Source organism: Schistocerca piceifrons, chromosome 4 (genome assembly GCF_021461385.2).
Source record: "Schistocerca piceifrons isolate TAMUIC-IGC-003096 chromosome 4, iqSchPice1.1, whole genome shotgun sequence".
NCBI lineage: Eukaryota > Metazoa > Arthropoda > Insecta > Orthoptera > Acrididae > Schistocerca > Schistocerca piceifrons.
This window is the reverse complement of record NC_060141.1, coordinates 40,295,803-40,318,590: the sequence shown is the minus strand read 5'-3', so window position 1 is coordinate 40,318,590 and position 22,788 is coordinate 40,295,803. Positions and strand designations below refer to the sequence as shown.

General features: G+C 38.9%; 1 protein-coding gene across 1 annotated transcript in view; it reads left to right on the top strand.

The window, feature by feature from the left end:
• Window positions 1–21,585, top strand: part of LOC124794641 (FAS-associated factor 2) — a 118,681-nt gene extending 97,096 nt beyond the window's left edge. The window contains exons 6-8 of the mRNA XM_047258158.1: window positions 4,134–4,305; window positions 13,025–13,168; window positions 20,652–21,585. Coding sequence (XP_047114114.1) covers window positions 4,134–4,305; window positions 13,025–13,168; window positions 20,652–20,831 — 496 coding nt within the window. The 3' untranslated portion in view covers window positions 20,832–21,585. The remainder of the gene's footprint in view (window positions 1–4,133; window positions 4,306–13,024; window positions 13,169–20,651) is intronic.
• Window positions 21,586–22,788: the final 1,203 nt, after the last annotated feature.

Below are 22,788 nucleotides of genomic sequence, written 5' to 3'. Positions count from 1 at the left end.
CCAACTGTGATCCACCCCCACTGTCCCCAAACCACCCTCTGTTAACGTTCCAGAGATTCTTAACCTCAAACCTTGCCTCACCACCATTCCCCAAATCCCTCAACATGTAGACTAACCTTACATCTGCAGAAAGAACTGCAGTCCACCATCTAAAAACTAATCCTGACATTACATTCCTACCTGCGGACAAAGGCTCCACCTCTGTTGTTTCGAACAGCAAGGATTACCTGGCGGAAGGACTCCGCCAGCTATCAGATACTTCCACCTACAAACCTTGCCACAGTGACCCCATTCTAGTAATGCAGCAGGATCTTCAGTCACTACTCAAATCCTTAGGCCCATCCCAGAGCCTCTCCCTGGAGTCCATCTCTCCGCTCACCCGTACCACTCCCCACACTCCTACCTTCTACGTGCTTCCTAAAGTCCATAAACCTAGCCACCCAGGATGCCCCATTGTAGCCAGTTACTGTGCCCCCACTGAGAGTATCTCTGCTCTCATAGACCAACACCTTCAACGTATTACCGAGAACCTGCCCCCCTATATAAAATGATACCAACCATTTCCTCCACCGACTCTCCACATTTCCTGTCCCTTTACCATACAGTGCCCTGCTCGTCACTGTTGATGTCCCCTCCCTGTACACTAACATTCCTAATGCCTATGGCCCTATCGCTATTGAACACTACCTTTCCCAACGTCTGACGGTTTCCAAACCGACAACCTCCTTCCTAGTAGCCATGACCAACTATATCCTCACCCACAATTACTTATCCTTTGAAAGCATTACCTACAAACAAATCCGGGGTGCGGCTATGGGCACCCACGTGGCACCATCCTGTGCCATTCTGTTCATGGGCCATCCAGAGGAATCCTTTCTAAACACCTAGAATCCTGGTTCAGATTCATTGATGACATCTTTGGTATCTGGATCGAAGGTGAGGACACCCTATCCACATTCCTCCAGATCCTCAACAACTTCTCTCCCATTTGCTTCACCTGGTCCTACTCAACCCAACAAGCCACCTTCCTAGATGTTGACCTCCACCTCAAAGATGGCTACGTCAGTACCTCTGTCCATATCAAACCTATTAACCATCAGCAACACCTCCACTTCGACAGCTGCCACCCATTCCATACCAAGAAGTTCCTTCTGTACAGCCTAGCCACCCGTGGTCGTCGCATCTGCAGTGACAAGCAGTCCCTCTCTAAATATACCGAGGGTCTCACTGAATCCTTCACTGACCGTACTTATCCTCCCAATCTTGTGCAAAAGCAAATCTCCTGTGCATTTCCAGTCTTCCACCAACTCCCAAAGCCCCACCATCCGGCCACAGAGGAGCATTCCTCTCGTAACTCACTACCACCCAGAACTGGAGCAACTGAATTACATTCTCCACCAGGGTTTCAGTTACCTCTCATTGTCCACTGAAATGAGAAATGTCTTGCCCACAGTGGTATTCCGCCATCCAATAAACCTACGCAATATACTCGTCCATTCTTACAGAACCCCTGCTCCCAATCCCTTACCTCATGGCTCATACCCCTGTAATAGGCCTAGATGCAAGAACTTTCCCATACATCCTCCCACCACCGCATACTCCAGTCCAGTCAGTAACATCACCTACCCCATCCAAGGCAGGCCTACCTGTGAAACCAGCCATGTGGTCTACAAGCTAAGCTGCGACCACTGTGCTGCATTCTATGTAGGGATGACAACCAACAAGCTGTTTGTCCACATGAATGGCCACCGAAAAACTGTGGCCGAGAAACAAGCGGACCACCCTGTTGCTGAACATGCTGTCATTTCAATGACTGCTTCACAGCCTGTGCCATATGGATCCTTCCCACCAACATCAGCTTTTCTGAATTGCACAGGTGGGAACTTTTCATGCATTACATGCTGTGTTCCCGTAACTCTCCTAGCCTCAACCTTCGTTAGTCGCTGTCCTCACCCATCCAGCCCCTTCCCTGCTCCCATTCCAGCACTACACAGCCGTCATTCCACCACCACACCCAGTCTTTTCTTTTTCTCTTTTTTATTTCTCTCTGTGTCTCTCCTTTTCCGCTACTTGTGTTTCTGGTGGTAAAACTTAGAATGTTCAATATTATTGGTACAATTTTGTGTATTATGCATGTACTGAAAGAGTGATCTGTTATGTAGACTAGGACCTATGTTGGAAGATGATCAGGTGCCATTTTGAATTATATGCTTCGTGAACTGAATTGCTATATTTGGTATTTTTCATATATGTGTTTTTTTGCACTACAAAATTATGTGGTTCAGTTGGTGCACCGCACTATGATAAGTTATGCAAAAGAGTCAGGACATGTCACATCTGGAATAAACTGCTACTGCAGTGGAGGTCGTTGGAAGTAAGTATTTTTATTTGATGTCACATCTAGAGTCATTCCTTTTCCTTCGCCTTCAACCCTTCTGCCAGAAGAAGGAGCCACTGGCTCGAAAGCTTGCACATTTCCTTAACTTATGTATGTGTTTTCTCCTGCAATCGCTTTTTGAGTAGATTTTTTAGCTACACAATTACATTATACCATCAACAATTGATTATTTTAGTTGATATATATAGTCTCATTTTTTGGGTGTCTGTATTTCCTACCACCCATTTCATTTGGTTCATTTTTATATTTTCTCTTTTCGCCTACAAAATTCAATATCTCGTATGTTATATGGTTTCCCTATTTTATTTTTCATAGCTACTGCTTCATTTTCTATTGCGTTCCTTTTCCCTGTTGCAGTCAGTTGTTGCCTAATGCTCCCTCGGAAACTCTCAACCACGTCTGGTTTCTTCAATTTATCAAGGTCCCATACCCTTAATGTCCTATCTTTTTGCAATTTCCTCAATTGTAATCTACCATTCATAAACAATAAATTATGGCCAGATTCTACATGTGTTGTGGAATCATCGTACAGTTAAAATGTGGTTTCAAAATCTTTGTTCCATATAATAGATCCCCAGCTCTCTTCCACACATACAATCTTCTTTCAGGATTCTTAAACAATTATTAAATTATGCTAGCAAAATTCTACCAGGTGGCTTCCTTTTTCATTCCTTTCCCCCATTCGGTGTTCTCTTACTATTTTTCCTTCCCTTCTTTTTCCTACTACTGAAGTCCCATCACCATCACAATTATATTTTCATTTCCTGTAATAACCTGAATAATTTCCTTTATTTCATCATACATTTTTCAATCTCTTCTTCATTTGCAGAGATAGTTTGCTTATAAACTTGTGCTACTATGTGGTGTGTTGACACAATGGTGTGTGTTGACTTTGTGTCTTCTTGGCTATGACAATTTGTTTACTGTGCTGTTCATAGTAGCTGCATTACCCCAGTTTGATTTTGTATTTATAACTCTTTACTCACCTGATCACATGTTATGTTCTGCTACCACTGTAACATAACAGATGCTGAGGATGCAAGCAAGAGTGCTCATTTTAAATGTGTGTGCCTGTCAGATGGGATGATTATAGTCCAGCCCATTAGGCGGAACTTAGGCACAGCTCCAGGCTGCCAGGTAAATGGCAAGGGGTGAGAGACACAGCGAATTTCCCTGCTGCCTAGATACCTCACATCCACATGCTTAGAATGGAAGGGGTGTTGTGGCAAGAATGCTGACTGAAATGAAATATGTCTATGAAAATATCTTGAATATTTAGCATCATAGAATCCAGTAACAATACATTAACTCCAAAACTACTAAACTGAGCCGTGCTGGGCAAGTTCCTTGCTGTCGAAACCGTATCCTAGACCATTCAGTTGTCTTGGATATTTTAACCATCAACAGTACAAATTAGGTGGCAATTGCTAATGGAATCTGCTTGTACCAAGTCATTCTGTAAGAATGTGCATTTTTACAGGTGAGTGAAATTCATACAGCTGCAATCAGACCACAGCATTTTACAAAATACTCCTTGCATAATATTAAATCTCCTTTCCAGAGTTGTTTAATCATTTCTACTCTTAGTTTGATTTTTAAAATAACTTTCTTTGCTTTTGTGTTTTAATTTTGGAATTCTTGGGTTTAATTATGAACTTAGTTGAAGTAGTATATGCAGAGCAGATAATTTTTTACCAGGACTGGGTCACTATATCTGTGTAACTTCACTTTTAAGGGTGGAGCGCAACTTCAATCAGACTCTGAGGCAGCAGCAGGACCAGGCATACTTGGAATCTCTGCGTGCAGATGAGGAGAAAGAGCGAAGGCGCTGTCAGGAACGTGAGAGATTGGCTGATGAAGAACGAAGCAGGCGAGAACAGGAACAGGCAGAACGTAATCGGCTAGAGGTAATATCAGTTTTCCAATTTCTCACTAACCCTGAAATGGGAAACAGTGAAACAAGCACTGATGTGCAGAAGTTTAGTACACTGTAATTAATTAGTTAACAGTATGCCAAAGCTCCATACAAAGAGCCAAATTGCAAATTGCTCTTTGATCTACCTAAGAAAATAAGGAAGTAATTACCTGTATCAAAAGTGAAAACTCTCATTGTGTTGATAATATCTCAAGTAAATTATTCTGTTCTTTGCATATATGCAGTGTGGTGGAACATATGTGGAATACATCATTGTTGTTCAATATCGCTGCTTACCCCCTTCTCAGAGTTACTGAGAAAAGTTCTGTATGCAAAAACATTAACACAGATATCTCAAAATGTCTCTCTCCATACAATGTTTCATTTTTTTAATTCATGAAACAGAATATAGAAAATTTAAATGACTAAATATTGCCATCTAATATACTCTGACACTTGTCCAAAGCATTTTATTGTGCAGATATCAGTATTCTCCCACAGAAGCTCAAATATTATGATATCAGAGACTTTGCTGGTAACTGATTTTCATCGTATAGAACTAAAAAGAAGCAGAGTGTTGCGTCAAGAAACTGAGGGAGTGTACTCAGTGAAGCAGCATCTTCGATCACGATGAGGAATAATCACTGTAGGTGTACACCGGGGATCGATGTTGGGCTGCTTTTTATCGTTGTGTGTAATTGGTCTGCCATTGTACATCCGAGAAGCTGAAATTGTTACCTTTGCTGTCAGTGTAAGTATAAGGGGCAATCAAAAAGTTTCTGTGTAAGGGCATTGCTGCAGCATATATGCAACCCAGCTTGACTCCGATGTTGGTATATAGCCATCTACGTGTAGGTAAGGGGTCAGTATGGTATTTGAATGGAAACATTTTGATTGTTACTTATATTACAAACAAAGCCTAATGAAGGAACTTCAACTCTTGAGCAGGTAAATAAACTTTTGTTGAAAATTATTGACTCTTTCACTAGACTTAGGTAAAACACAATACACGCAGTTCTGTAATGCACAAGGCAATACTTGGTATGAAAGAAAATCAGTAAATACAACAGAGTATTCTAAAGTCGTAAGTGTTTGTATTGATCATAATGTGAACAGGAAGTTGTATCCTTTGATCAGCTAGAGTAGAATATACACTCACATACATCTACATCTACACTCTGCAAACCGCCCTGAGGTGCACGGCAGAGGATACATCCCATTGTACCAGCTATTAGGGTCTCTTTCCGTTCCATTCACGTACGTAGCACAGTAAGAATGATTGTTCGAATGCCTCTATGCATGCAGTAATTATTCTAATCTCATCCTCACAATCCTGATGCGAGCGATAAATGGGGGGTTGTTGTACACGTGCATACGCATGCCTATGCCCCTACATTGTGCTAGCTATACTAACACTGCCAATACTGTTTCTTGGCAGGTGGACTGTTTGTGTTGGGGTAGTGTTGGATGGGGAGTAGAGAGAGAGGGAGGCAGAGAGAGGGGTTGGGGGATGGACGGCCAATGCTCGGAGTGAGGCAGCCAGTTGCCAGCTAGGAATGTAGGAGGGAGCTTCGGCACGTATATGAGCTGACACGATTGTAGCAGCCAGTGGGAAGCGGCACACACTGAAGGCAACTGGGGGATGTGAATTGTGAGGGTATGACAGGACGGAGGAAAGGGAAACTGTTGGGTGAAGGATGCAGGGAGAGTGGATTTACCTGAGATTGAGGCCCGGCTGATATGGGAGCAGAGTACTTATTGTAAGGATAACATCCATCTGTGTAGTTCAGAGAAGCTGGTGACGGAGATAATCATCAAAATGGCTCAGGATGTGAAGCAGCCATTGAAATTGAGCATGTTGTGCCACTGGGTGGTCAGTTTTGTTCTTGACAAAATTTTGGCAATGTCCATTCATTCTATTGGACAGATATTTTGTAGTCATATTGATATAAAAGACTGTTAAGTTGTTTGCACCAGAGTTGTTATATGACAAGGCTGCTTCCACAGGTGGCCTAGAGTCTGACAGGGTAGGATAAGTCTCTTAAGAGGACTGGAATAGGAGGTGCTGGGTGGGTGAATTGGACTGGTATTGGATATAGGTCTTCCACGGGAATATGATTCCTGTGGCAAGTGGTTGGGAATGGGAGTGGCATAGGGATGGCCTAGGATGTTGTGTATATGCTATATACAAAGGAAGAGTACTCATTGGGTTTCTCATTCAGGAATCTCATTTGAATGTTTGTTGTTTGTGAGATCACATTATGCCTCATGAAAGGAGGAGAAATATCTACCTGAATGTGTTGGAATTTGAGAGTAGCTGGATCGTGGCATATACAAGGTATGATAATAAAGTAATATGAATTTTTTAATTGTGCTGACTTTGTACATCCGATTTTCAATTTTTTTTATCTTGTTACTACACAAGTTCCTGAAGTATGTTTGCATTATCAGCAGTTTTGCAGATTTAGTTTGTTGTTGACAGTCCTAAAGGTTATACATGCTTTTGAGTGCTCAGCAAATTTTTATGTTAAAAAAAGATAGATAAATAAAATTCCATTATATTTTGTTCGAGAAATGGAATAAAGTGCAGTACTGCAGTCAAAATGTTGACTGTGGCTTTTGGCGAATCAACTGTGAGTTTGTGAGTGGCATAAACATTTCAAAGAGGGTTGGGAAGACATTGAAGACGACAGCTGTTCTGTGCACCCTAGCACATCAGCTACGAACAACAATGTGGAAGAAGTAAAGGAAGTGATTCTGAAAATTGCTGAATCACTGTCAGAGATGTTGCTGGTATGTCTGCATTCCTTTGGCTCATGTCAAGAAGCTTTTTCGGATATGAAACCTCTAGCAGTAAAGTTTGTTCTAAAATTATTAAATTTCAATTAAAAACGATGTTGTGTAGACATTAATCCGGAATTGCTGAATGAAGTCAACAACGACCAGAACTTCTAAAGAAGGTTATAACAGGTGATCAAATGTGGATATACGAGTATGATGTTGAAGCTGAGGCCCAATTGTCCTAGTGAAACCTGCCAGAAGAGCCAAGACAGAAAAAAGTTAACGTTTGATCACATGTGAAGGTTCTCCCCACTGTTTTCTTCGATTACAAAGGGTTAGTGCATCACGAGTTCTTTGGTCGTATGGTCAATGAGGAATACTATCTAGATGTTATGCGGCATTCGCATGAAGCGTGCCAAAGAAAATGACCAGCAAAACCACTCATAGAAATTGGATCACAATAATGCTCCTACTCCCACCTCAAAGCTTGTTTTTGTTTTTTGGCAACAAACAAAACTGTTATGTTGCCTCAGCCACCATATTCACCAGACATGGCCCTCTGTGACTTGTTTCTATTTCTGAAGCTGAAGAGAAGCATGAAAGGATTTTGTTTTGCCACCATTGATGAGACAAAATCAGAACCACTGAAGAAGCTGAACACCATAGCAAAAAGTGAATTTCAGAAGTGATTCCAAGATTGGAAAAAGCACTGACACAAGTGTATCGTTTCTGAAGGGGATTACTTTGGAGGGTACAGAGTTAATGTTGATGAATAAATGAAGGTTCCTTAAGGAAAAACCACACAACTAGTGTTCAAGAGGACAGACATATTGTTCACTCAGCTGTGCAGGATTGTACAGCTGTGTTGCATACCTAAAATCAGGAATGGGCTTATGTGCAGCAAGATGAGTATCCACGGGGGCAGTGTAATGGCTTGTGGAGTGCCACAGACTGTCGACACACAGCAACCACTGTTGCAGCATTCCTTAAAAAGCAACAGACAGAGCTATATCTACATCTATATCTATACTTCACAGGCCACCTTGCAGTATGTGATGGAGGGTACTTCGTGTATCATTGTCACTTTGTCCCATAATGTAAACACTTTATTTGGCTATGAAAATAAATACTTAGCTTTGCTTTCGATATTTGAATATTAGGCGTATTTCTTCACTGCAGATAACTCCACTTGAAAACTGGATTCAGCGTATTGTCAACTAATTTGAATTTTGTTAATGAAGTCTAGTGAAATAATGTGGCCAAAACACTTAATTTGCTTTACAACTTATTTATTCATGTCACAAATGACATCATGATGAGCTTGGCAAAATATTGATTAATACTGTGCTTTGGCTGTTGGCACAATTCCTTGTATACTGTACATTAATGGATGTTTGAGAATAAGAATTGTTTAATGTGGTAATATTATAATTTACAGTTAACAGTTTTTCAGAAAAAGTTACAGAAATTGGATTTATAAATCATGACAATTGTCTCGTGCCACTCACACGCCGTTCGCCTAAAGGGATCAGCAATGCCTGAGACACTGAGGCATGACAGTGTTGCATACGTAAAATGCATTGCCTCCATGTACTGGGCTGATCACAATAGGGATGGCGGATGGCAGGGCAAGTTCCACCAGAAGTCCTCCTTGCCAGGGACCTATTTCCTCCACCATGTCACGTGTGTGGAACTGAGTCAGCACGCATTCGTCTGTGCCCAGGCTATATAGGGCAGCGCAAGCCAACACTTAGGCAGTTCGTTCCGCTGGAGCTCTGGACCAATTCATGCGCTGCTTCTTAGCAGTCCTTCAGTCAGAGCCTGGTCAGAAGCCACGGCAGCGGGACCTATGACTTTCCAGTGATATATCAAGACCAACTATGCTGAACGCTCAACCTCCAATGTTAGGGATTATCAGTGGCATAGTCTTTACGTCCCACTACGTTTATTTGCTGTGTGTTCCAGGCATATGCCTATTAGCGTCTGAGAAGTAGTATTATTTTTTATTGAGAAGAGCTTTCCTTTGTTATTACAGCTCTCTACTGTGGTTGTAATAAACCCTTGTTCTTGTTTACCTGTGTTATTATTTCTTGTCAAGCATCCCCCCGTGGGAGATATAGCATTTCATAATAATAAAAAAGTTCTATTAAAACATGCTTCCACAGTGATACTAGATTTATAAAATGTAATAACTTTTTAACAACAAATTGGATTTTGTTGCTAATGTATTTTCTCTTTCTATGTGTATTGCTGAATAATAATAATAATTATAATTCTCTGGGCAGTTTTTATAACTGTTAGTTTTAGTATTGTGTACAATTATTGAGCATGCTTTTGAATAGAAACTGTATGTCGTGACCATTTCATCGTAAACCATCATAACTGTGCTCCAAGTACCATTATTTTATAAATTTAGTCAGTTAATAACATCACAATATGTGCTCATCAAGATTCTGTACATTGTGTATACATTGCGAGATGGTATTGAATGGTTTAGTTGGTCAGTAATCATGGTTTTTCATTAAGAGTCAACCTATTCTGTTACTTTACAGTAAGTCTCAGTGTGGGATCAAATCTCCAATGAGACAGACATAAAAGTATTTGTTGACACTTAATGAACGCATGCTCTCTGAACTGCAACAGTAGACCATACTGTGATGCAGAATGCCTCCGTTACAGTGTCTGCCACTGCAGTTGGTTGATAATCTCTGTGACGCTTTTGTGCTTAGTAAATAAACCTGTAACGAAATGCCTGCTCTTCTTTGAATCTTCTCAATTTCCTCCATCAGTTCTATCTGGTATGATTGCATCCATCAACACCAATGAGCAATACTCGAATGAGTGTTTTGTAAGCTACTTCCTTTGTTGAGGGACCACATTTCCTCAGGATTCATCCAATGAATGTCAGTCTGGCATCTGCCTTACTCACAATTAATTTACTCTGTTATTTCCATTTCAAATCACTCCGTATGCACACTCCTAGATATTTTATGGCAGTAACTGCTTCCAGTGATTGTTCTGCACTCATGTAGCCATACATTAAAGTATCTTTCTGTCTATATTCACAATATATGTTATATTTGTTCACGTGAGAGTCAGTTGTGACTCTGTCCTCCAAGTGCTGATTCTCTGTGGGTCTGCCTTCATTTCACTACAATTTTATATCATCAAGGCTTCTCTGTGTAGAACAGCATCATCTGCAAACAGCCTTATAGAATTTCTGACATTATCTATTACGTCATTTATATATATTGTGAAAATGTTGTTCCTGTAACATTCCCCTGCGGCACACCCAAAGTTGCTTTTGTGTCTGAAGACATCTCTCCACTCAGAATGATGTGCTGTGTTCTGTTTCATAGAGACTTTTCAGTCTAATCACACAGTTGGTTTCATATTCTGTACATTCGCGTTTTGTTCATTAGGTGGCAGTGCTGAACTGTGTTGCATGCCTTTCGGAAGTCAAGGAACAGAGAATCTACCTGGGCGCCTATATCTACACTGGACACAGCTGTGACACCACATCATGTTTTCAGACGTGTCCCAGTTCAGTGTTCAGTATCATGTCAGAGGTATCTATGTAGCTGAGGAGGATTGCCATTGATTGCTATACTGCATTCATCTTTTGTCATATGGTCCCAGCATCTGGTGTAATGGTATGAGGTGGCATTAGGTACACAGCAACGTCACTTGTATTTTACATAACCAGTAACTTGGGTATCAAGCATTATATTTCTGGTGTGTTAAGATCGGTAGCTGTGCACTATCTTTGAAGTTTCGACAGTGTTGTCTTTCAACAAGATAACACAATATTGCATGTTGTTCATGTTGTCATGACCTATCTCAATACAAAGATAGTTCAACTGTTGCTCAGGCCAGCACTTTCTCCAGATCTCTCTCCCGTGCAGTAAGAAAAATTTGGTTTTTTAGTATCCTTTCTGGTCGTACAATTTTAGTGTCTAGCAATGTAGTTTGAGTTCAGTTTCAAATTATCCATTACAATGCAAAACAAAGTGTCATATTTGAACTTTTTATTCGTGTTACTTGATTGCCACATAATAAATTTACATATCTTTCTTAGTCTGCAACACACTTGCAGTCATTAAATTTGGCCTACTCTGAGTATTTTACATTTTATTTCGAAACAGTTAAACCATATTGCTTTCAATAAAGCTGTACTACATCTTCCTTCACAACACAAATTATTCCCAGTAACAGACATTTTTTACCATCACCACTCTGTTCTGGAAGGAGAATGTTTTTCGTGCATGAAACAGGAAATTTTGAGTCACTACTGAAACTACAAATATCACAAAGAATTTTGTATTACAGCTCAGTGCTTAAGCTTCATCTTCAATAAGAGTTCAGTTCTTGCTGAAAGACTCAGTAAAACTACTATGAGTGACTTAATTCATCATGTTCACAATAAAAATAACAACAGAACACAGCCAATCCATAGATTGTCGAATGCAAGTTATATGAATTTGCTACCATCACAGTGATTGCTCTCAGAACTGTCATTGAACCTTTTTATTGATCACAGGCTCCACACATGTTGGAGACTAGCTCCAGTCCAGAACATGTTTATAGTTTGATGATTTATATGCCAACCTGTGTGGTATGGTGAAATGCTGCATTTTCCAGACAAGTGTGTGGAAACTGTTGGAGACTGACAGCACGAAATATTTCCTACTGTCATTCAATTGTAACATTATTTTTGAAGTATCATTAAGCCTTATTAAAAGTATGGACTTGGGAAGTCGGGAGATGTGATTTGATTTTGCTTCAATCATATTTTCCAATTAGGCCATAGATTTTTTTGTAGGCAATTGGTCAACTGGTACTCCGTTTCCAGAACATGTTTATAGTTTGATGATTTATATACCAGCTTGTGTGGCATGGTGAATGAACTAGGAAATTGATGCAAAAAACTGATGGAAAAGGTAGTCTTTTGCAATACCACACAAGTCTGTAAATAAATAGTATGATAAATGAGATGTATGGATGCTGAAACATGATGCATTTCTGAATGAAGTCATAAGAAACCACAGTGCCTTGTGAAATGCATTAAGTTCATCATACGTGTTGACAGAACCAATATGGTTTTAAGTTCAATAAATTGTGTGTGAGAAACTATGAGATTCGACAAGGTTCAAAATGGTTCAAATGGCTCTGAGTACTATGGGACTTAACATCTACGGTCATCAGTCCCCTAGAACTTAGAACTACTTAAACCTAACTAACCTAAGGACAGCACACAACACCCAGTCATCACGAGACAGAGAAAATCCCTGACCCCGCTGGGAATCGAACCAGGGCGTGGGAAGCGAGAACGCTACCGCATGACCACGAGCTGTGGACAATTTGACAAGGTACTTTGTTTCATATTCTGTGCTAACTCTGTTGAATACAAAAGTTTTCTGGGATTGACTGGGGAGGGGAACTGGCTTACAGCTTCACATTTACTAGCATTGGACATTTAATTCATTGACTTGTTGGTATGATAATTTTTCCATTTGTTTGTCCATCATCAATTAAGTAATTGTATACTTACTTAACATTTTCATAAAACACGTCTAATAATATTTCTTCAAATGAAATGTGATTGATGGTTTATTTACAAGATATGTCACACTCTTATTATCTGTGCATATTTCAGGAAAGTATTGATGTAGTTGCATACATTGCTATAATGTATTATTTTATTTAATGATACTAAATTGGACCCCTTCTTAAATTTCATTGTCTTGATTGTGACAGTGAAATCCTTTGTGGCATTTTGTCTTGGTTTCTCCATTACAAAATTTAAAAATCTCCATAATATTTTATTGTCTAATTGTAATTTCTGTCATCTTACACTGTGTGAAATAAAGCTGTTACATGATGCACTGTAATTTAATGTTACCGTAACAGGAAGAACCATTTCTTTATAGGAAATCCGAAGGCAGAAGGTAGAATTCATGAACAGGATACCAGATGAACCAGACAAGAATCACCCAGATGCCGTCCATATTGTTATAAAGCTTCCAGATGGGACTCGCCTCGAACGACGGTTTCTGCGAAGTCACACATTGGATGTAAGGATCTTAAGTTGTTTGAATATTGACTATGAAAGCAAATTTTGCAGATCATCTACTTGTTGCTATTGATGTGAGGCCATGCAACTGAATGTTTAAAGAGTTCAATCAGTGATTGATTGAAACAAAAATGTCTCTGAAATAAAGTATTGGCCATTTGACGGTGAAATGTACTGACACATTATTTTTTTCCATAATTCACCTACTTGGTGTAGTGCAATGCCCAGAATTAATCCTTCAGTCTGCAGCAGCGTGTTCACTTTTATGAAACTTCTTGCTAAATTAAATCAGATGAAATCTGTGTGCTGGACTAGAGCTGAATCCATGTACGCAGTCATTAAAGAATATATGTGATTTTCAGAAACTGCAAGTGTTCTCATCTGTCATCAAAAACCATAAGACAGGAACATCCTGTACTTTTTGATCTGCAAAATTCACACTAAGTTTAAACAGCAGAAAGAGGAATGAAAGAGAGAATAGACTCCTAAACTGTTATCATTCAGTCCTATGTTGTTTGTTGTTGTGGTCTTCAGTCCTGAGACTGGTTTGATGCAGCTCTCCATGCTACTCTATCCTGTGCAAGCTTTTTCATCTCCCAGTACCTACTGCAACCTACATTCTTCTGAATCTGCTTAGTGTATTCATCTCTTGGTCTCCCTCTACGATTTTTACCCTCCACGCTGCCCTCCAGTACTAAATTGGTGATCTCTTGATGCCTCAGAACATGTCCTACCAACCGATCCCTTCTTCTGGTCAAGCTGTGCCACAAGCTCCTCTTCTCCTCAATTCTATTCAATACCTCCTCATTAGTTATGTGAGCTAGCCATCTAATCTTCAGCATTCTTCTGTAGCACAACATTTCGAAAGCTTCTATTCTCTTCTTGTCTAAGCTATTTATCGTCCACGTTTCCCTTCCATACATGGCTACACTCCATACAAATACTTTCAGAAACAACTTCCTGACATTTAAACCTATACTCGATGTTAACAAATTTTTCCTCTTCAGAAACGCTTTCCTTGCCATTGCCAGCCTACATTTTATATCCTCTCTACTTCGACTATCATCAATTATTTTGCTCCCCAAATAGCAAAACTCCTTTAATACTTTAAGTGTCTCATTTCCTAATCTAATTCCCTCAGTATCACCTGACTTAATTCGACTACATTCCATTATCCTCGTTTTGCTTTTGTTGATGTTCATCTTATATCCTCCTTTCCGGACACTGTCCATTCCATTCAACTGCTCTTCAAAGTCCTTCACTGTCTCTGACAGAGTTACAATGTCATCGGCGAACCTCAAAGTTTTTATTTCTTCTCTGTGGATTTTAATACCTACTCCGAACTTTTCTTTTGTTTCCTGTATTGCTTGCTCAATATACAGATTGAATAACATAGGGGATAGGCTACAACCCTGTCTCACTCCCTTCCCAACCACTGATTCCCTTTCATGCCCCTCGACTCTTTATAACTGCCATCTGCTTTCTGTACGAATTGTAAATAGCCTTTCGCTCTCTGTATTTTACCCCTGCCACCTTCAAAATTTGAAAGAGAGTATTCCAGTCAACATTGTCAAAAGCTTTCTCTAAGTCTACAAATGCTAGAAACGTAGATTTGCCTTTCCCTAATCTTTCTTCTAAGATAAGTCGTAGGGTCAGTATTGCCTCACGTGTTCCAACATTTCTACGGAATCCAAACTGATCTTCCCCGAGGTCGGCTTCTATCAAGATTTTCCATTCGTCTGTAAAGAATTCGCATTAGTATTTTGCAGCTGTGACTTATTAAACTGATATTTCGGTAATTTTCACATCTGTCAACACCTGCTTTCTTTGGGATTGGGATTATTATATTCTTCTTGAAGTCTGAGGGTATTTTGCCTGTCTCATACATCTTGCTCACCAGATGGCAGAGTTTTGTCAGGACTGGCTCTCCCAAGGTTGTCAGTAGTTCTAATGGAATGTTGCCTACTTCGGGGGCCTTGTTTCGACTCAGGCCTTTCAGAGCTCTGCCAAACTCTTCACGCAATATCATATCTCCAGTTTCATCTTCATCTACATCCTCTTCCATTTCCATAATATTGTCCTCAAGTACATCGCCCTTGTGTAGGCCCTCTATATACTCCTTCCACCTTTCTGCTTTCCCTTCTTTGTTTAGAACTGGGTTTCCATCTGAGCTCTTGATATTCATACAAGTGGTTCTTTTTTCTCCAAAGGTCTCTTTAATTTTCCTGTAGGCAGTATCTATCTTACCCCTAGTGAGATAAGCCTCTACACCCTTAAATTTTTCCTCTAGCTGTCCCTGCTTAGCCATTTTGCACTTCCTGTCAATCTCATTTTTGAGATGCTTGTATTCCTTTTTGCCTGCTTCATTTACTGCATTTTTATATTTTCTCCTTTCATCAGTGAAATTCAATATTTCTTCTGTTACCCAAGGGTTTCTACTAGCCCTCGTCTTTTTACCTACTTGATCCTCTGCTGCCTTCACTATTTCATCCCTCAAAGTTACCCTTTCTTCTTCTACTGTATTTCTTTCCCCCATTCCTGTCAACTATTCCCTTATGCTCTCCCTGAAACTCTGTACAATCTCTGGTTCTTTCAGTTTATCCAGGTCCCATCTCCTTAAATTCCCACCTTTTTGCAGTTTCTTCAGTTTTAATCTACAGTTCATAACCAATAGATTGTGGTCAGAGTCCACATCTGCCCCTGGAAATGTCTTACAATTTAAAACCTGCTTCCTAAATCTTTGTCTTACCATTATATAATCTATCTGATACTTTCTAGTATCTCCAGGATTATTCCATGTATACAACCTTCTTTCATGATTCTTAAACCAAGTATTAGCTATGATTAAGTTATGCTCTGCGCAAAATTCTACCAGGTGGCTTCCTCTTTCATTTCTTAGCCCCAATCCATATTCACCTACTATGTTTCCATCTCTCCCTTTTCCTAGTGATGAATTCCAGTCACCCATGACTATTAAATTTTCGTCTCCCTTCACTACCTGAATAATTTCTTTTATCTCATCACACATTTCATCAATTTCTTTGTCATCTACAGAGCTAGTTGGCATATAAACTTGTGCTACTATAGTAGGCATGGGCTTCGTGTCTATCTTGGCCACAATAATGCGTTCACTATGCTGTTTGTAGTAGCTTATCCGTACTCCTATTTTTTTATTCATTATTAAACCTACACCTGCATTACCCCTATTTGATTTTGTATTTATAACCCTGTATTCACCTGACCAGAAGTCTTGTTCCTCCTTCCACCGAACTTCACTAACTCCCACTATATCTAACTTTAACCTATCCATTTCCCTTTTTAAATTTTCTAACCTAACTGCCCGATTAAGGGATCTGACATTTCACGCTCCGATCCATAAAACGCCAGGTTTTTTCTCCTGATAACGACATCCTCCTGAGTAGTACCCGCCCGGAGATCCGAATGGGGGACTATTTTACCTCCGGAATATTTTACCCAAGAGGACGCCATCATCATTTAGTCATACAGTAAAGCTGCATGCCCTCAAGAAAAATTATGGCTGTATTTTCCCCCTTGCTTTCAGCCGTTCGCAGTACCAGAACAGCAAGGCCATTTTGGTTAGTGTTACAAGGCCAGATCAGTCAATCATCCAGACTGTTGCCCCCTGCAACTACTGAAAAGGCTGCTGCCCCTCTTCAGGAACCACACGTTTGTCTGGCCTCTCAACAGATACCCTCCATTGTGATTGCACCTACGGTACGGCTATCTGTATCGTTGAGGCACGCAAGCCTCCCCACCAACGGCAAGGTCCATGGTTCATGGGGGGATTTGGTTTTTTTATTTTATTTTATTTTTTTTATTTTTGTCTTTATTAAATTCTGTAGTCTTTCCTGATTACTTTGATATATACGTTATAGGGTTGCAAATGAAAAATGATACCAAAATTTAAAGTTACGGCGATGTATACCGCCACACCTTATTTATTACTGTTACAGAAACCAGTAATATTTCGAAAAGAACTGTGAACTTTCTGTTCCATTGATTATACGTATGATACATTGTATATGTTGGTAACAGTGCATGTTTCTAGTGACTGTAAATGATTATCTTTGCTAGTATTTACTTTTGTTTCGCTGAAGCAGTTTTTTCATGTGTTACTGAATGTGTGTTGCCCAAGTGCTACATATATTGTGGAAGTATGTATCCTTTAGAGTGCAATAAATATGAACTATGCTACACATCAAGAAATTCAATAAAGGAAATTCTGTGGTAACCAGTTCACAAACAAAGCAAGCCACATTGTTGAATGTAACCTATGTATCAGTTCTTCAGGGAAGAAACTCCCACATGGCACGCCTCCTGGTGATTTAAATTTTTGTGTTGACAATGACGCTGTTTGTAGTAGATTTGTTATTGTTGATGTGGGCATCTTATCTTCTTTGATAAAGGAAATGGTGAAATGTAAACAATGTGATGGTGTAGGCTGTCTGGAAATAACTGAACAACAAAGTAGCAGGAAGGGTTTAGCGTCAAAATTAGTTGTTCTGTGTGGATCCTGCAATAAATCTACCTCGAAAATGACTTTGAACATTGTGCATAATTCACATGATGTGAATTTGAAGCTAGTGTATGCAATGCGTGCAATAGGAAAAGGAAAAAAGGCTGCTCAGATGCTTTTGTTTGATGGACCTTCCTCCTCCTCCTCCCAGTAGGTTCAGCAAGTACATAAAAATACTTTTAGGTGCCTTGATGGTTGTGTCTAAAGCACCTATGAAACGTGCAGTAGAAGAAACTCTAAATATTAGTGGAACCAGGGACATTGCTGTTGCACTTGATGGGACATGGCAACATCGAGGACATCATTCCTTGAATGGTGTTGTAAGTGCTACTTCTCTGGAGAATGGAAAAGTTGTTGATGTTGAGTGCTTATCTAGGTACTATCACACCTGCCATGGTAACACTGAAGAACATATTGAACATTAGTGTTCCAAGAATTATGATAGTTGCAGTGGAGGAATTGTGTATGATGGAGCTCTAAAAATATTTCAGAGGTTGGTGCCCCTTTGTAACGTTAGATATACGAAGTACCTAGGCGATGGGGACGCTAAAGATTTCAATAAAATTAATGAGTTCAATGTTTATGGTGATACCTTGGTAACAAAAGTGGTGTGTTGTGGACATGTGAAAAAGAGGGTGGGTACTGTATTGAGGAAGCTACGAATAGAAATGAAAGTAAAGTTGCTATATGATGGAAAATCTCTGTGTGGCTGAGACAGATTGACAGAAGCGGAAATAGACCTTCTTCAGAGTTATTATGGACTGGCCATTAGACAAACTGCACCTCTAAATGATGTTACAACAATAATAAAATCTGTCTGGGCCAACTACTTTCATGAGTTGTCTACAGATGACCACCCTGTACATGGAATTTGCCCTAAAGGAGCAGATCATTGGTGTGGTTACCAAAAAGAAAAAGAGAGTGGTCAAATATACCATCATAAGCATTCTCTTCCTGAGACTGTTATGAATGAAATAAAGCCAATTTTTAGAGGCATGAGTGCCCCTGTTTTGCTTAGTAAATTTCTTCATGGTGGCACTCAGGATACAAATAAAAGTTTCAACCATTGCATATGGGAAAGATTACCCAAGAATGTTTTTGTAGGACTAAATACATTAAAAGTTGGTGTACTAGATGCAGTAATATGTTTCAGTGATGGAGTGATAGGAAGATTGGAAGTCCTGAGAAATTTAAGCAAAAAATGTAGCTCTAATATGGAAGATAAATTGCTTGCGTGTAACAGACAAAGGGTGCATGAAGCTGAAAGATTCACTGTTCAAGTTACCAAAGAAGCACGAAGTGCTAAAAGGAATTGCAAGAGGAAGCTTGAAGATGATGAAATGGTGCAGGATGAAGACTATGATTCAGGAATGTTCTGAGGTACAGTTTAATTGGACTCATACCTTCATGGTAGCATGGAGAGCTGCATCAAACCAGTCTCGGGACTGAAGACCACAACAACAACAACAACAACCTTCATTCGCAATTTCCCGCAAGTTGTATTTTTAGGTACAAATATTTCCTAAAGTTTATGAAGCATTACTCTAATTTTTTTCTGTAACTTGCAATAACTACTACTGATTATTGCAAAATCAACTAAATTATATAAAAAATAACATTTTTATTAGGAAAAAATATAAAAATTAAAATGTAAGGTGTGATTTTTTTTATCCTTGAAATGTACATAATAGGTGGAATTAAATAGGTCTAGTACCTCAGCCATCATGTCATGCATATCTGGTAAAAATTTGGTCTCCTTAAAATGTATAACACCGGATTAAATGGTACCTCAATTTGAGGAAGGATTTTGGAAAAAATTGCAATTTCTTTGTAATTTTTTAAATAACACTAAGCAGGTTCAAAAATATTCAAAATACTTCTAGTTTGTTTAGAAAGTGTGCTGCATTGCATGATATCAACAAAAAAATCTGTAAAACATATACATTGTAAACAGTGCCTGAAAGAAATAGCTGTTGATTTTTACATAATATTGAGCCAGAAAAGTACCCTGTATCCTTAAGTGCCTGGCAGAAGGTTCATTGAACCACCTTTAAAATAATTTTCTGTTGTTCCAATCTCAAGCAGCGTGAAGAAAAGCTCTGATTTTCCTTATTTTATTTTGATGATTGTTTCTCCCAATGTAGGTCGGTGTCAACAAAATATTTTCGCATTCAGAGGAGAAAGTGAGTGATTGAAATTTTGTGAGAAGATCCCACTGGAATGAAAAACAACTTTGTTTTAGTGATGTCCACTCCAAATCCTGTATAATGTCAGTGACACTCTCTCTTCTGTTTCACGATAATGCAAATGCTTTTCTTTGAACTTTTTGAATGTACTCACTTAATCCTATCAGAAAATATGTCAGAGCTGATTGAAGAGGATAGTGCATACTGCACCATTGAAAGCTCTATACGTGTCACAAATTATCTTTACCTCCAATGCTGTGAATATCAGCTGTAAGAAAGAATAAAACAACACCCTTTTTATAATGTATATTGGTGTCTCTGGCATGTGTACACTGCTTAACAAGTTGCAGCCCTTACATTTTGTGACAACAAGGTAAACAGTTGAGTTACACTAATGGGGCTAGAGGAGTAGTGGTACTATAAACCAAACTATGCAGTGGTTTCGAATAACTTAGAGAGAATTACAGATATTTTATGTTAATGCCAAAAACACTTAAGTGTTGATACACATATTGTCCATGTGCAAAGCAGTTTTTCCTCTTTTGTATGTACCTCTCAACTGCTCAGTGCCTCTCTTATATGTTCAGTACCGATGTACTAGCTTTCAAAAATTATATTTTGTCCTGGAGTGTTTTCATTAATCCATAACTTTATACTCAGAATAGTTACACATCAATACTATAATCTAATACTTTCCTTGAATTGCTACAATTTTGTAATATTCAAAGTCTGTATATTTATTTTTCATCTTTTTGTTTCAGGCTGTTTTCTATTATATATTTTGTCACCCATCATCACCAGTGAGTTTTGAAGTGGCAACAAATTTTCCAAAACGTGTCCTACAATGCTCTCCTGGAGCAGAGGGAACAGCAAAGCAGACACTGGCAGAAGCTGGCCTCATTCGGAGAGAAGTGCTGTTTGTTTATGATTTGGATGCATAAATGTGATAATTTTTTACATTATACCCAGACAACCAGTTTCTTATTGTCACCTTTTCTTTCACTGTCTACTTCCCATTTTAAGTCTGGCAAGCTAATTAAAGATTTAACAAAATACTGCTGTCCTAGCCCCCCTAAACAAACATGAATGTTTTTCACTTTGTATGGTAAGGGAACAGAGTCATAATTTTGCAGTATGTAAGACACAAAATTGGATGAAAATTGCATGCATTACACAGCATGTACTTTTGGAGTGTCAACACATGTTATCTCTCTGTTTCAAGTGAGCAAGAATTTCCCTTTCCTCACCTTTTTTATAAGCTGCTGTAATTGGAAATGCACATTCTCACATCAGTGAATCATTTGCATTGTACTGACGTGTAAAGCACTTATAACCCACAGAGGCAAGTAAGGGTGACGTAACTGGTGAAGTCTCTTTGAGTTTACCTCTCTTTATCACATTGAAAGCTGGTTCAGCAAAATTATTTATGAACAGAATGACTTTGGCAGGTCCACTGTTAAGTATTTTCTACTTTGCAAAGTATTTATTTTAAACTCTCAGTTTTGCATTTCTCTCTGTTATTTCATATATATTTTTTATGTTAATATAATATTGTACATTTTGTTGACAAGAAGTATGTATAGTTGCATATCATCTTATCTGTTCACCTTGTGTTTATGTAAGTCTATTTGTATCTTTTTTGTTGAGTGTAGTAAGTATAAGGATGTAAACATATTATTTCATACTCTGTTAAAATTGTGTCATTCTGCTCAGATGAATTTCTATTTTAAATAAAACAATTGTGCAACTAAACATTTTTATTGAAGTTATTTTGAAATTACAGACAATTATTTGAAAAACTTGATGAATATTTTGCAACATAACTATTACAATCAATTTGAACGTAAAATAGTGGTCACAATTTTTGTAATTGTGAAATACTAATTTGTGGGTTTCTCATAAAACGGATTATACAACATACTGAAGGAAGGTGCACCTATAACAGGCATTAAATTTAGGATTAGGAAGGGCACTAATGACCCAGACACCATGCACATAAGAGAAAGGAAATGTACATAAAAAAAATTGTGTTTGGCACAGAAACCTCATTGGGACCATTGAAAGTTTGTTATTCTTATGATGGTGCATGTACTTTAATGTTTCTTGTTCAGATGCTTCTACAGAATAGTTTTTAATCCAGCTTTTAAAATTGGCCATATTCTGTGTGTTTCATGTAAATGAATAACCTGAAATACAATGTAGTCATGAACATATTTGATTTAGACTTGGTATTGCCAATAGGCTATTTAGGGAGTAAAATAACTGATGATGGTTGAAGTAGAGAGGATATAAAATGTAGACTGGCAATGGCAAGGAAATCGTTTCTGAAGAAGAGAAGTTTGTTAACATCGAGTATAGATTTAAGTGTCAGGAAGTCGTTTCTGAAAGTATTTGTATGGAGTGTAGCCATGTATGGAAGTGAAACATGGACGATAACCAGTTTGGACAAGAAGAGAATAGAAGCTTTCGAAATGTGGTGCTACAGAAGAATGCTGAAGATAAGGTGGGTAGATCACGTAACTAATGAGGAGGTATTGAATATGATTGGGGAGAAGAGAAGTTTGTGGCACAACTTGACTAGAAGAAGGGATCGGTTGGTAGGACATGTTTTGAGGCATCAAGGGATCACAAATTTAGCATTGGAGGGCAGCGTGGAGGGTAAAAATCGTAGAGGGAGACCAAGAGATCAATACACTAAGCAGATTCAGAAGGATGTAGGTTGCAGTAGGTACTGGGAGATGAAGAAGCTTGCACAGGATAGAGTAGCATGGAGAGCTGCATCAAACCAGTCTCAGGACTGAAGACCACAACAACAACAACAACATTGCCAATAGAATTGCATCCAAATCAAGTGACTGCTTATAAGTTGTATGTTGCATCATTTTGGCAATGAAGGGT